We start from the raw sequence: 15,484 nt of genomic DNA, 5'->3' as shown, positions 1-15,484 counted from the left end.
CCGCACTAGGCACAGGAAAGGGGCTGTCTAGGGCAGGATAGCTGCCAGCCTGGCCACCAAAGGCCACAGGCGAACCCAGGAGCAGGTTTGCATGAAAATCAAGTTGGTCCAGCGAGACCCCCAACCCTGAGCCCTGAGCTTAGAACATAATACCATAAGAACAGCCATACTGGGTCAGACCTTTTGCCGACTGCGGCCAACACCAGGTACCCCAGAGGGAATGGACCGAAGACAATGACCATGCCATTTGTCTCATGCCATCCATCTCCAGCCTTCCACAAACAGAGGCCAGGGACACCATTTCTACCCCCTGGCTAATACCACTCCATGGACCCAACCTCCATGACTTTATCTAACATCTCTTTAAACTCTGTTATAGTTCTAGCCTTCACAGCCTCCTGTGGCAAGGAGTTCCACAGGTTGACTATTTGCTTTGTGAAGAAGAACTTTCTTTTATTAGTTTGAAGCCTGTTACCCATTCATTTCATTTAGTGTCCTCTAGTCCTTCTATTATGGGAACTAATGAAGAACTTTTCTTTATGAACCCTCTCCACACCACTCATGATTTTATAGACCTCTATCATATCCCCCCTCTGTCTCCTCTTTTCTAAGCTGAAAAGTCCCAGTCTCATTAGCTTCTCTTCATATGGGACCTGTTCCAAACCCCTAATCATTTTAGTTGCCCTTTTCTGAACCTTTTCCAAAGAGAGTTTCCATTTTTGACCACACGTGTTCTTTATTTTTTACATCAGGAAAGGGCGCTAGGGAGGGGTAAGTGGAAGGAGGTGAGGGAGGAATGGGGCACAAGCCCCCGATGGGGAGGACTGGGGCTCTGCGGGCTCCTCGGGGTAGAAGCTCTCCTGCAGGGCCTCCTGGATCCTGACAGCTCGCCGATTGACTCCCCCCGGATGGCAGTCTGCAGCAAGTGTAGCCAGGCTGATGGCCGAGTTCTGCGATGTGCCGAGTGTAGGCACTCAGGGCACTCCAAGACAGTACTGCTTTGCTGTCCCTCATCAAGGTAGACCTGCAGGCAGGGACCCTGTAAACTGTCTGTCTGGGGTGGGGGTCCGGTCCCTTTAAGAACAGCCCTCGGGTAGCCTGAGGCAGCCTTAACTTCGGTTCAGGGTCCACTCAATGTGGACATGCTATTTCGAATTAGCAAAATGCTAATTCGAATTAGTTTTTAGGTCTAGATGCACTAATTCGCATTAGCTTAGTTCAAATTAACTAATTTGAATTAAGTTAGTTCGAATTAGTGCTGTAGTGTAGACATATCCTTAGTCAATTCCACCTGCTCTAGATCTCTCCTGTCAACAACTGACATCACATGCTATCCTGTTTGCACTGCTGATGAAATTACTCTGCCTTTTGTTACTGGATGTGCAGTAGTAACACAATCCCTGAGAATTCTCTACTTTCCACAAAATTACTGAACTGGATCATTTTCACCATCTCTTTTTGTTCATTCTATTTCCCCTCCATATAGCTGTTTCTGCAAGGATCTAATACTATATTTCTTAGAGGTTTAGAATGACCTCCGTGTAATTGCTAGGGGTTGCAATGTGACTGTTGGTACCTGATCCTACTTTCAGTGTGATTTAGTGAAAGTTTTGTCCTTGACTTCTGTGAATCAGACCTTTGTTCCTATTACAATACACAAAACGCATTTAACAAATTAATTATATAAAACACAAAGAAAAGATCATTGTAAAATAAACTTTAGATTAATTTCAGGAAGTTTATTTTTATTTGATTTTCTGTGAAGTAGGAGGAATGGTGATGACTCTTAGCTATGAAGTGGGTAGTAAAAAGCAAACAGAACTCTGAAAGGACAGAGCCAACTAATACAAACAAGGCTCTTTTTTTTCTGCAAAGATTGCATAATGTATGTGTGTAGAAAGAAAGAGACTACTGTATTGTGTGTTGCAAGAAGATTAGGGAAGTGTTGCTGAAGTCAGAGAATAAAATCTTTGCAAGGTCAGCTCCAGGAACAGTTAGTGTGAGACACTCCAGGCCAACAGAAAGAACCACTTATCATTGTAAATGTGTCTGGTTTGCGTCTGAGGCACTGAGATGATATTGCTGGGATATACTGTTTTGCTCCTGGTATGGACATCTACTGCACAAAAAGGTAAGGTTATTAAAAAGATTGATCTGTTTCCTCCTACTACTACATTAGGGGATAGTCTCAGACAAGTGGCCACTAAAATATTTTATAAATATAAATAAAACTTTGATTATAGCTTTTTTCAGTAGTATCTCAGAGGAAAAACTAATTCTCACTGTGTTGCAATACCTAGTATGAAGTATCTTATACTAAGTGTGATGTCAAGTCTGCCTTTAGCTACATTTTGCTTATTGTGCCCAGGCTTTTCTAATTATTACTGTGTATAGAAACTACAGCCGAGAAGTCCATTTTATATGTCCTCTGACTATGTTAATATATTTTGTAATTGTTGAAAGCTAACTTCTAATAAATATGAATCAAAATCACCTGTAGAATGAATAATTTAAAATGTGTGTGTGTGTATGTGTTGTAAAAAGGTCTTTCAGTGAGGGGATTTTATTGTATTTATTCAAGTTATTGTATTGATGGGAATAAGTGTTTTCAAAAGGCTTATTAAAAATACTGAGTGTATTACTTGATATTAGGGAAATAAACTTCTTATCCATAGAAGTTTATGTATAAAAAGTTGTTTATTCTTTAGGTGCTAGTTGCGCACTCCCTGTATTTCTTCAACAGCCCTCTTGACATTTGCTGTAACAACAGATCAGTTTCTTATGCCGTAAGGCCAACAAACTATCTTTTTTAAAATTGTCAAATAGTTTCCTATGTAATGGTAGAGGGTGTATATACTGTCTAATTAGTTTGTATAATAGTTTAATATTTAGTATGCCTTCTAGGGGCAGCTGTACCTGTACTTGCCATGCCCTATCTCAATGATCACTTTTTATTTTTAATTACAAATTACTTACCCAGTCCAAAGCCTTTACTCATCTAAGCAATTTCAGTCACTATGTGTGGGCCCTAACAGCTGGGTAAAGACTGCAGGATTGGGCCTAAATATTTTTCAGATACCCTTTTCTCTTTCAGAATATTTCAGTGGCACAGATAGAAATTTAACTGGAAAGTTAATAGGAAATATTAATTTGTAGCTATTGCTATTTTAATTTAAAATTCATAATTATTTATTAAAATGTTTAAATAATTTACACGCTTTTTACTAAGGTCTCAATTGTTTTCAAAGCAGTGTAATATTCAAGTTTGAAAAAAACCAAAATGAGTGAAATTTGGCCTCCTTTTTTACACTTATGTAACATTCCTCAAATAAGTGTAATTGCAAGGACATGTAAATGAGGCAGCATTAGATCCAGCATGATTGATATTACTGTATATTCACTGTTGCAAATCAGGGGTAAATCTGTTTTCTACAGTGGAAAGATTCCAGAGCTACAATAATGTAAATGACAGAACAATTTGTCTCAAAGCCTTTTACTAAGATGATTTTAAAACAAAAGTGTCAGCCATCCATATAATTGACACAATTAGCAAAGAACAGATTGTATCTTTTAAAAAAAAGCTAATGGTCTGCACTTCCCAGAATTTATTTTCTGCTTTTTTTACATATATTTTTAAAATCATGTCTCAGAGGGGTAGCTGTGTTAGTCTGTAACTTTAAAAATGAGTGGTCCTATGGCAGCTCAGAGACTAGCGAATATATATATGATCATGAGCTTTCATGGATAAAAAGGGATGAGTTGGAGGGAAGTGAGTCTTGCCCATGAAAAGTTCATGATCCAATATATGCTAATCTCTAAGCCCTGGTCTGCATTTGGGAGTTATTTCAAAATAAGTCCCTTTATTTTGAAATAACAAGCGGAGCATCCACATTACCAAGCCCATTATTTTGAAATAACAAGCTGGTTATTTTGAAATAATAACTCCTGCTATCCACAAGGAAAAATGCTTATTTTGAAAGTGCAGTAGTGTGGACACTTCACTGTGGCTATTTCGAAATAACTGCTCCCCAGAGACATTCAATGTAATTACTCCTCAGTGCTTCCTGGGGCTCTAAATTGAGGTAGTGTATCTATATAAAGGGAGCCTGCTTTGGACTAATCTGGAGACTTCCCTTTAATGTGGACATGCTATTTCAAAATAGTTATTTCGGGAGTTATTCTTTTGCAATAAGTTATTTTGAAACTATTTCCTAGTGTAGATGTGCCCTAAGGTTTTACATGACAACTTGTTGTTTTAAAATCATGGTTAATAAAGTTCTTGGTTGATTTATAAATAGGTAAATGTGATGGATAAAATCCTAGACCCAGTGAAGTCAAGGGCAAAACTTCCATTAATTTCAAGGATCCAGGATTTCATTCAATAAGTATAAACTTGGAGTTTAGATTCCTTCCTTCCCTGCAGTTTCTGTCAGTGTAAATTAGAAGTAATTCCATTTACATTAATGGAATTGCACCAGTTTGGGAGTCAAATATTAGACTGTAGAACTTTATTCTGAATCAGTTACATGTCTTTCCTCCTTACCTTATGGAGGTTATTTTGTATGATACTTCTCTTTAAAATGCGGTGCATATCTTAACAGAAAAATATAAGCTGCCTACAAAAGTATGTATATTGTTCTGCTGGCATTGATACAGTCATGAATGCCAAAATGTGCAAAAATAAATTTACCATGAAGTGAAATTCCCTGGATGTAAACCGATTCTTTAGGAATACGCTCAAAAAAAAATGGAATGTGGCTCTGAATATATTGGTGACATCAGCTAAATCCAAAACAAAAATTTCACTGTAGATGTCTGAAAATGGGTAGAAATTCAGGCTCTGAGATCCGCCCTTCTTGTGGGGCATTAGAGCCCTGGCTCCAGTCTGAGAATGAACATATACTCACTGTACTCTTTGACCCATCACTCGAGTCAGTCATTCTGGGACAACTACAGCTGTCCTGAGAGTCTTTTATTGCAGTTATTGCAGTTATTGCTTTTTTTCCACTCTGGCCTCCGAATGCAGAAAGGCCCACAAGAGACCTTAAATACCTTGCATATTTGGATTCTGCTTAAAAATGCCCCAAGGTTACAGATTCTCTGGCCTTTGGAGATAGGCTGCCACCATCAAGTGAATTAAAACCCTGAAAACCAGGAAGAAACACTTGAACTTCTTCCCAACGTGTACTCCAAGCTCTTTTACCACAAGAGAGCTTGAAAAAAGAAAAAGAAAAAAAACTCACAGGAAACAAACTCCAATAGCTGACCTTTTGGTCTTTGCGGGCACACACACAGAAAACACAAAAATCAAATCATTGCTTTTAAAAAAAGGTGAATTTATTAACAAAATACAGTATATACTTGATAAAGCATACTTGGTTGCTAGGTGTTACAGAGCAACTAAGAAAAGAGCAGATTAAACCACAAACGGTGCATCGAAATAAGCCAGAAATTGCGTGGCTTATTTTGAGTATACTCGAAATAGCTTATTTTGTAAATTGGTGCTGTCTACACAGCACCAAATTTTGAAATAACTTACTATTCCGAAATGCCTCTTAACCCTCATGGAATGAGGGTTGCCAGGACATCAGAATAAGCAGTCCGTTATTTTGAAATCTATTTCAAAATAACAGGCTGCTTCAATAGATGTGGAATAGCTACTTTGGGATGCTTCCAGTATCCTGAAATAGCTCCGCAGTATAGACAGTCTCTCTGGGCCACAGCTTAGATATGATAAATGGGGAAGGAAAGGCACATGGAATTCACACAGAGAAACTTAACCAAACAACAAAACAAAGAAGTATACTATGATCAGGAAGGGAAGAAGTACTGAGTTGGGGTTTATCAACCTGGGAAGTCAGAGGCATAGTCAATTGAGAATTTTTGGAAAAAAAAAATCAGAAAAACCCACAAAACTGAGTTAAGAAAAATTTCCTGGATCATCCAATATTCACAGGCAAGTGCCCTGAGAAGGAGCCTTAAATAATAGCTAGTTTGATGGATAGCCTTGAGGGAGAGCTGAGCTTAGTGACCCAGAAACTCCAATGTTGAGCAAGATGTATGCTCAGAAAAGAATAGTTGATAACAATCTGTAGGCAAGCGTAGGTTTGAAAAGAAAATCTTGCATACAAATGTAAGTCAAGCGTGTTTGGCTTAATGCTAATTAACATCTAGCTATGTAAATCTAACTATGTAAAATATTGTAAGAATGATCCAAATAGTTTCTGTTTAAATGTAAGCTATGTGCAGTGCAGGCTTTTACTGTGTTTCTTATGGAGATTGTAGAAAGAAAACTACTTGAGTGGATAGTTACTGTGCTGACCAATTGGCTTCATGGTTAATAGGGCCAACCATGAAGCCTATCAACAGCATGTTTATAGGGAGCAAATAGGACTGTGCATGATTAATTTGGGGGTTATATTTCCTGTAATAAAGACATTATATGTAGCATTTTCTATATAAACATGCTTGAAGTGGAATTTGAATATATGATACTGTCCTATATGTGATATGGTCAGTCTTTTATTGATATTCTATTAAGCCCCAATGCTGCTTAAATGTTCTTGAGGTGGCTAATGAAACTACACAAGTAGATGATATAGGCAGAGAAGATTAATTTTTCTAATGTTCCCCTTAGAAAATGTTAATGTAAAATATCTTCATGAACTTCAAGGACTTTTGACTATGCTTTTCCCATTGTGAGAACTCAGTGTCTAGCTTTTTTTTTTTTTTAAATGTACAATTTCTGTAAAACGAGAAAAATTCCTGGTCTCTTCAATCCAAGTTTTTTTTCTAGGAAATCCTAAAATGTCCCACTTCATTAAGGCTAGAGGAATATAAATTGAACTATAATTTGCTATATATTTGAGAGTCTGTCTGTCTGTTTGTTTGTTCAAGGACTTCTCCTAAACAGTAAGAGCTAGGACCATCAAATTAGGTATGTTGCTTCCTCCTAACATAACTTAAAGCAAGGTAAGGTTTTGACTGTGTCAAAAAAAATGGGAGGTACCTGGAATGGGATTGCTTCTCATAAAACCATACAGAAAGCAGACAAAAATCACGAGGCAGATGAAGGTGGTTCATTGGGGGTGCCCCCCTCCAGGTCTGTCGCAGCCCTAAGCCTCTCACCCTCCAAGTGCCTTTTAGAGAAGGGGAGGGGAGCTGATGCTTCCCCCAAAAAACTTTTTACAAGAACAAGCTGATCAATGCTGGTTAAATCTTCTGTTTTGCATAAAATTCACACACTAAATTAAATGATATAAAGAAATTCAAAACCAGAAACTTCAAAATTGAAAATTTTGCTTCCATTTTGTTTTTTCTACAGGCATTTTTGTTTCTTCTCAGTGTAATCATTGAAATAATTGTAATAAGATATTTATTTTAGTTTGCCAATCAAAACCAATATTATCAAAGGTACCATTTATTAAAGAAGGTAGGAAGCAGACCCTCCCCCAAGTTTGTTTTCCCATTGCATGGATTCACAATAAATGAGTTTCTCATATACATGCAGGGGAAAGCTCATGGCTTAATGGAATTTATACAATAAAAATAGAAACTTCAATTCACGTCCTAGCCTTCTCTCCACCTATTTGAACTGCAAGATGAATACTTGGTGCATGAATGTGTCATAAAGATGTACTACAGATATATGAATAAAACTGAAGGTCCAATAGTTTTTATATTCTAATGTTACTGCTACACAAACGTTCCTGTAGACAGAATGTTATTTAATTGTAGAACTATTATAATTTATCTGTTCAAGTGAGAACAATACATAGAAGTTCTAAAAGGAAAAAAAAGCACATTTTTGAGAGAAAATGAAGATGAAGAATACATTTTACTTAGCTATAGGAGTGTAATGATTGCTAGTGATTAATTAGTATACCAACCCAACACATTATAAAAAGGGAGCGAAAAGAGTATTAAATTAGTAAATGAGTTGTTATGGATCTAGCTGGTCATTCTGAAAAAGGCTCAGCTTCTGTTTTTTGATAGCATGTGAACGCCCTCTTGTGGGCTTAGAATAATAATTTTACTCCCTTGTATGCTTGAGTTTTAGGGTATGTCTATCCTGCATTCCTCTTTGGAGAGAGGAATGCAAAGTAGGCATACTGGAGTTGCAAATGAAACGGGGATTTAAATATCCCATGCTTCCTTTGCATACTCTCAGCTGAGCGCTCTTTCGAAAGTGAAAATGCGCTCCAGATGGGGTTAGTTTGAAACAAACCTCTTGTTTCAAACTAACCCTTACTCCTCAAAAAATGAGGAGCAGCAAAAAAAGAGGAGTAAGAGTTAGTTCAAAACAAGGAATTTGTTTCAGACTAACTCCGTCCGGAACACACTTTCACTTTCAAAACAACTTCATTTGCAACTCCAGTATGCCTACTTTGCATTCCTCTTCCAAAGAGGAATGCAATGTAGACATACCCTTAGAGACTTATTCTGTAATAAATGATTCTCCTGGTTTTGCATAACTTTCTGAGATTGTTTTCCTGACACAGCTAAAGGCATTCATGTTAGTGAATTATAAATAGTGAAAGAGAAAGGATTTTTTTGCTGCAAATAAAATGAAATTCACTTCTTACATAAAGGTAGTAATGAGGGTTTATGTTGTTGAAGTTCAGAGCTATCTGGGAACTGAAATCTACTCTCCCATTTGGTGCTAAGCCAGGGATTCATAGTGCAGCTTCCTTCTCCCACCCCAGTATAGCAACCACATCTTGTTCAAGCACACTTGCTTAACTTATCATTGTGTGGCCCTCTTCCAGTCAGCACAAGGACAATATCCACAAAGGGACAGCATAAGAGAGCCTGATATATGTCGATCAAAATATACCATCCATTGCATCTCACAATTTGCATGTGGCCTCATCTCTTGAGTGGGGTAGAGGACCTTGCAAAACCTTCTGGAACTGAATGAATCTCATTGGAATTAAAATGCCTTATAATTGAAAATTTTGCTTCCATTTTGTTTTTTCTACAGACATTTTTGTTTCTTCTCAGTGATTCAAATCAAACAGTCTTTTTAGTTATTGTTCAGATTTCAGACTCTGTGCTAAGGTCTTTTATCTGTGAATCCTCCATTGTGCTAGTGTTCGAAAAAAATCATGTGGTGCTTCTAAGTTACATGGAAGGTGTTAATGGCTGTCAAAAGACCCTTTGATCTATAGAAAATCTCAGATCTCTGGAAGTCCTAAACACCTTCATAAAATATCCTTTTATGCAGTGATACCTGGATAAAAAAGGAGACTAATACCACCTGGAGAACTCGGCTGCATGGAGAAGCCTGAGCAGCCAGTTTCATTGTGAGTTTGCCGGTTTCAGACACTGGGTCTATGGGATTGTTTGGCAAGCTCTGTGAATATTGGAGGTGGAAAAATCTGGCAGACAAGAGCCATAGGGTAGGTCTAGACTACATGGCTCATCCAAGGAGCCATGTAGATTAGGTTTGTAGACATAGGAAAATGAAGTGGTGATTTAAATTATTGCCGCTTCATTTAAATGAAAATGGCTGCTGCGCTGTGCCGATCAGCTGTTTGTCAGCTCAGCACGGCAGTCTGGACATCCATGGTTGACCTCAAAAGCCTTTGTCGACTACCCCGTTATGCCTCGTGGGATGAGGTTTAGCGGGGGTGGTCGACAAAGGCTTTTGATGTTGACCGCGAAGCGTTCAGACTGCTGCGCTGAGCGGACAAACAGATCATCGGCACAGTGAGGCAGCCATTTTATTTTAAATGAAGCAGCAATTATTTAAATCGCTTCATTTTCCTATGTCTACAAACCTAATCTACATGGCTCCGTCGACAGAGCCATGTAGTCTAGACGTACCCATAGTGAGTGTTGTCCTGGAGGGAGAAGAGACAGAGCATCCTTGGGTGCAGAAGAGACTGAAGAGGCCGATATGGATAGTTTGCATAAGGAAACTATCTGCCATTCATTCTTGCTGTGTTTAGGGCACCAGGACTTTGTATACATTGTTTAACCTCTGTGCATCATTGTAGAGAAAATGTGTCTTTGTTTCACTGTGATTTTTTTTTTTGTGAGAGCCAATATCAGATCTCTTATGCTTATTTTTTTTTAATCTTTCGGTTTTAAATGTAACAGCCACTAAGTTGTCTACGAGGAGCCTAATCCGAACTACCTAGTTCGTGCCGCGTGTAGCCGCGGGCACGGAGTCCGAACTAGTGGACATTTAAAAATGGCGGCACCTGGCAATATGCAAATGAAGCCCGGGAAATTCAAATTCCAGGCTTCATTTGCAACTCCGGTTGCCTACATTAACCACCCTAGTTTGAACTAGGGTGGTAGTGTAGACATACCCGGAGTGCCTTCACCTTGTACACCTGCTTCACCTTATATACCTCATTCATGTACACTTGCTTTTGGGTCCAGGCTTCTGCTGTGTAGGCTGCTGTTTGTGGCTCAGGGCTGTCAGGGCCTGTCGTGTGCCACAAGCCCTTTTCCCTGAGGCTGTGTTTTTAAAAGTTTCAGGGGAAAGGGTATTATAGGGTATATCTGTACTAGCTCGTTAGTTCGAGCTAAGTAGGCAAATGAGGGCAACCGGAGTTGCAAATGAAGCCCGGGATTTAAATATCCTGGGCTTCATTTGGATGTTGCTGGGCGCCGCCAATTTTAAATCCCCCTTAGTCCGAACTAAGTAGTCCGCTAGACACGGCAGTTTAACGTTAATTTGAACTAACTCCTTAGTTTGAATTAACTGTTACTCCTCGTGGACTAAGAGGGATTTAAAAATGGCAGCACCCAACAACATGCAAATGAAGCCCAGGATATTAAATCCCGGGCTTCATTTGCAACTCCGGTTGCCCTCATTTGCCTACCTAGCTCGAACTAACGAGCTAGTGCAGACATACCCGTAGAGTTTTGCTGAGTGTGGACAGAGGGGCCAATAGGGCATCTGTGGGAAAGGTTGGAGGTTCTTTATTTTGAAATAACTCTAGTTGCCCTGTCTGCACATGCCTACTCCAAAATAGCTATTTCGGAATAGGCATTATTTCTCATAAAACGAGGGTAATAAGCCACCCATTATTTTTAAATTATTTCAAAATAATGGGCTTTCTGTCTAGATGATTGTTTAGTTATTTCAAAATAACACTGCTGTGTAAACATGTCCTTTGTGATAGTGCGTACACAGCTACAAACAGTAGTCCCTAGCAATTTAATTTATGTTTCCTTTTATATGTTCTACTGAGTCTACTGAACTGTGTTTTTTGGATCTATTCATTCTTTTCTGTTTGCACATGTGCCCATACTGATGACCCCAAGCACTCGAATATCATGGTTTGTGTCTCACAAAATACATTTTGTGTACTTTTTACTTGCCTTTGGGGGTTTTGAGTCTTTAGGAGTCATGTTTTTTAGTATTTCTCCATAGAAAATTATAAAAATAAAACCTGATATTCTTACATATTCCAAATACTCCTGGAGATCAGGTTTTACTGGCAACATCAAATATAATGAGATTAGAAATGAAATTCCAAGAGCTAGAAACACCATGAAATCTTCCAGGGTTTTCTGACAGTTATCTTTCTGCCCTTCATAAATACCTAAACAGAGTGATACAAGTAGGCTGTGTCTAGACTGGCAAGTTTTTCTGGAAAATCAGCCATTTTCCGGAAAAACTTGCCAGCTGTCTACACTGGCCGCTTGAAGTTCCACAAAAGCACTGACTTCCTACTGTAAGAAATCAATGCTTTTTGCAGAAATACTATGCTGCTCCCGTTCGGGCAAAAGTCCCTTTTGCGCAAAACTTTTGCACAAAAGGGCCAATGTAGACAGCTGAGATTTGTTTTGCGCAAAAAAAGCCCCGATCGCAAAAATGGCGATCGGGACTTTTTTGCACAAAAACAAAAAGTGCTTTTGCGGAAAAATGTCCTAGCCAATCTAGACGCTCTTTTCCAAAAATGCTTTTAACGGAAAAGTTTTCCGTTAAAAACATTTCCAGAAAATCTTGCCAGTTTAGACGTTGCCGTATACTCTATCTACAAGTATATCTAATGGGTCCACCTACTGGTGAGTGCCCCGCTGTGGCCACGTGACGCTGTGCAGGGTCCTTGCCTGGTTGTCCAGTTACCCTCAAAGTCCTGGAACCAGGGCCTGACTAGCCCTATCCATAGTGCTAGTAAGTCTCTGCTTGTGGCTGATCCTTGGCCACTGGGTCTGGGTTTTACCCAGATCTAGGCTCAGCGCACACAGGGAGCTATCCATAGTGCTGATCTCCCTGTCAGGGTATAGACCTGGCTAGGTTGAGTTCCTGAAACAAACTGCCAAGCCCCAGCCCTGCAGCTTCTTTTATACCTCTCTGCTGGGTCCTGACTGGCTACCACAAAGACAACCACTCTGTAGTGTCTGGAGGACCTTTTCTCTGCTCCTCCTGTTGGGATGGGGTGCGGCAAGGCCACTAGCCTCCTGTATGGGGAGTTGGGACCTAATCCAGCTCATCACAATACTATCTGGCTACATCTACATTGGCATGATTTTCTGGAAATGCTTTTAATGGAAAAGTTTTCCGTTAAAAGCATTTTCAGAAAAGCGCATCTAGATTGGCAGGACGCTTTTCCACAAAAAGCCCTGATAGCCATTTTCGCGATCGGGGTTTTTTTTGTGGAAAACAGTACTGTGCTGTCTACACTGGCCCTTTTGCACAAAAGTTTTTTGGAAAAAGACTTTTGGCCAAACGGGAACAGCATAGTATTTCCGCAAAAGCAATGACAATCTTACATGAGATCGTCAGTGCTTTTGCGGAAATTCAAGTGGCCAGTGTATATAGCTGGCAAGTTTTTCTGCAAAAGCAGATGATTTTGTGGGAAAACTTGCCAGTCTAGACACAGCCTCTATGTTTTCAGTCTGATTTTTCAATAGCTAGCTTTGTTCTTCATTATTTCTTCAATAAATGTTGCCATCCCTTCTTATTTAACTCTCCTAGTGTTCAGGAATAAAAGACAGGAATAAATTCAAACCTCTTCCCCTTATTTTACAGAGACAGGATATATTGTGTAGAGAATTTATTTTCCTGGAGACAGGGCAGGAGGAGGCCTTGTAAGAAGCTTTGGGGAAGGGAATGTTTGAGTATAGACCCAAAGAGAAGTGTCATGAAAGATAAAATTCTGGGATAGAAAACACAAGGGCTGTGTCTACACTGCACCCCTTTTCCGGAAAAGGGATGCAGATTAGACCAGTCGGAATTGCAAATTGAAAGTAGGAATAAGAGATCCTCCGTAAAAGGGCTTATTTTCCGGAGAATCACGTCTAGACTGGCGCTTTTCTCCGGCTTATCCCCAAGCCGGAAAAAAGCGGCAGCCATGTAAATGCAAATGCCGCGGGGGATATTTAAATCCCCCGCAGATTTGCAATTCTGACTGGTCTAATCTGCATCCCTTTTCCGGAAAAGGGGTGCAGTGTAGACACAGCCAAGATGATTGAAGAATGAAGAGGGTACATTGTGGGTTTCCAGAATTTAGTTATTCATCAGTTCTCTTTGAACACAAATAGTCTCAGTAGTTGAGGGAGTGGAAAAGGTAGGACTCATAAGGTACATGTAGACTACAGGCTTTTGTCAACAGAAGTTTATTCGACAGATACTGTCGACAAAGCTTCTGTCAACAAAGAGCATCTAGACTACATACAGTTCTGTCAGCAAAGCAAGCTGCTTTGTCGACAAGACAGTGTAGACGCAAAGGACAATGTAGATGCAATAACGTTTTCTGTCGAAAGAAATATCTTGACAAAAGGTGTTATTCCTCGTAGAATGAGGTTTACAGCCATCAACAAAACTGCTGAGTTCTGTCTACATTATGTCGACAGAACTCAGCAGCAGTGTAGACGCAGGTATAGTTTTGTCAACAAAAATTCACTTTTGTTGACAAAACCCGGTAGTCTAGACACACCTATATAGAAGAAGAGGTGTGGAGAAGCTAAGGGCGGAGGGATTTGGCAGATTTGGGAAAGTGCAAAGCAGGAAGTTGATGTCAGCTAATGATGGGAAATAATGGCAGCTATGGAGATTAGAGTTGCAGAAGTTGGGGGTTTGGTAGTTGTGGGTATCTTTTTCCTTTTTTTCCTCTAATAGTGGAAGGGCTGACCTGGGCAAATAGTGGTAAAGGGAAGGAAGATAATTGGTGGGTCTCTTACATTGAAATTAAAGCAATGATCTCTTTTTCCACTCTTTAGATTATGCACCCATGGTTGATTTTATGTATTAAAAGACTACAGTCCCTAGTATCCAGCTACATAATTCACATGTGATTGATAGTTTTGGTCGTCTTTTCCATTGATTATATTAAAATCAATTTGTATGTCATTTCCAGTTGTCTGTGGTCTCTTTCAGCTGCCCCAGATCTTGTGGTGATTATAATCAAGAAGCTGCATTTAGGTGTTCTCAAATCTCATTCTTCCTTTTATTAATAGTATTTTGGATATTTGCTATTGTAATAAATAATAATAATAATAATAATAATAATAATAATAAATATTTCTCATGTACTTAATTTCTAGATTGTGAAACTCCACCTCCTAGAAGAACGAAGGAAATACCCATAGGTACCTGGGATGAGGCATCCTATCCACATGGTACTTCAGTAAATTACAATTGTCGGCCTGGGTACATAAAACTAGGTCGTGTTACATTTGAGTGTAACGATGGTATGTGGAAACACATCTACCCGTACGTGGAATGTAGAAGTAAGTATCTTTGCAAAATGTGTGCAAATGTTATCTTCCTTTTGAGGTGGAGGGGGAGATCAGTTAGGGTAACATTACTACATCCTTGCTTGAGCAATAATATTTATCAAACTTCATGTGAGGTTTTGTCTGTAATAATTCCATAACCTGAACTTTAGGGTATGTCTAGACTACATGTCTCTGGAGACATGTATAGGCAAAGAAGCAAAGTTTCACGAGGCATAAGGGATCGGTCAGCAAAGGCTTCCCCAGCCAACTGATCCACGTCTAGACTACTGCGCTGTGCCGGATCAGCTGATCGTCGGCGCAGCACGGCAGCCATGTTTATTTTAATGAAGCGGGGATTATTTAAATCCCCGCTTCTTTGCCTATGCCAGGTAGCCAAATCTACAGGCCTCTGTCGCCAGAGGCATGTAGTCTAGACATACCCTTCATAAGGTGGACAATTCCACTTAAAAACTCTTTATCATTACTGTAGTGATTTATAATACAAACACCAAAGGCACAGATAAAGATTTAGCAAAGCAATTGTTTTTTGTTAACAGTTGTTCAAAGTAAACATAGCTATTTTATAGTAAGAAATAACTAGATCTAAACAAAATTCAGAATTTCCATCCTTAAATGTTGGTTCTATGTTAAAATGAAGAGTTGAAATGTTTCACAGAATTGTTTAAACTATGATTCTGAAAGGTCAAAACATTTTATTTCAACTGTTTTGATTTACATGAAAATTTTCAAAGAGTTCTATTTAAACTGTATTTTATCAAAGCAACAGTCCTCAGGGGAG

The 15,484-nt window shown here is 39.2% G+C and overlaps 1 protein-coding gene across 5 annotated transcripts in view; it reads left to right on the top strand.

Annotated features, from left to right (window-relative positions):
• The first annotated feature begins 1,956 nt into the window (after nt 1-1,956).
• CFH (complement factor H) overlaps nt 1,957-15,484 on the top strand; it is a 123,994-nt gene continuing 110,466 nt past the window's right edge. For 3 of the 5 annotated variants that reach the window (XM_089780580.1, XM_089780579.1, XM_089780578.1), the window contains exons 1-2: nt 1,957-2,131; nt 14,512-14,697. In XM_089780580.1, the coding sequence (XP_089636706.1) occupies nt 2,074-2,131; nt 14,512-14,697 (244 nt within the window). In that variant the 5' untranslated portion in view covers nt 1,957-2,073. The remainder of the gene's footprint in view (nt 2,132-14,511; nt 14,698-15,484) is intronic. The other 2 variants (XM_075936699.2, XM_075936697.2) reach the window with 1 other exon arrangement.

The sequence above is a fragment of the Pelodiscus sinensis genome, chromosome 9 (assembly GCF_052426305.1).
Source record: "Pelodiscus sinensis isolate ZL-2025 chromosome 9, ASM5242630v1, whole genome shotgun sequence".
Classification (NCBI taxonomy): domain Eukaryota; kingdom Metazoa; phylum Chordata; order Testudines; family Trionychidae; genus Pelodiscus; species Pelodiscus sinensis.
The sequence above is the reverse complement of the archived record's forward strand: the minus strand, read 5'-3'. Positions and strand labels throughout refer to the sequence as shown.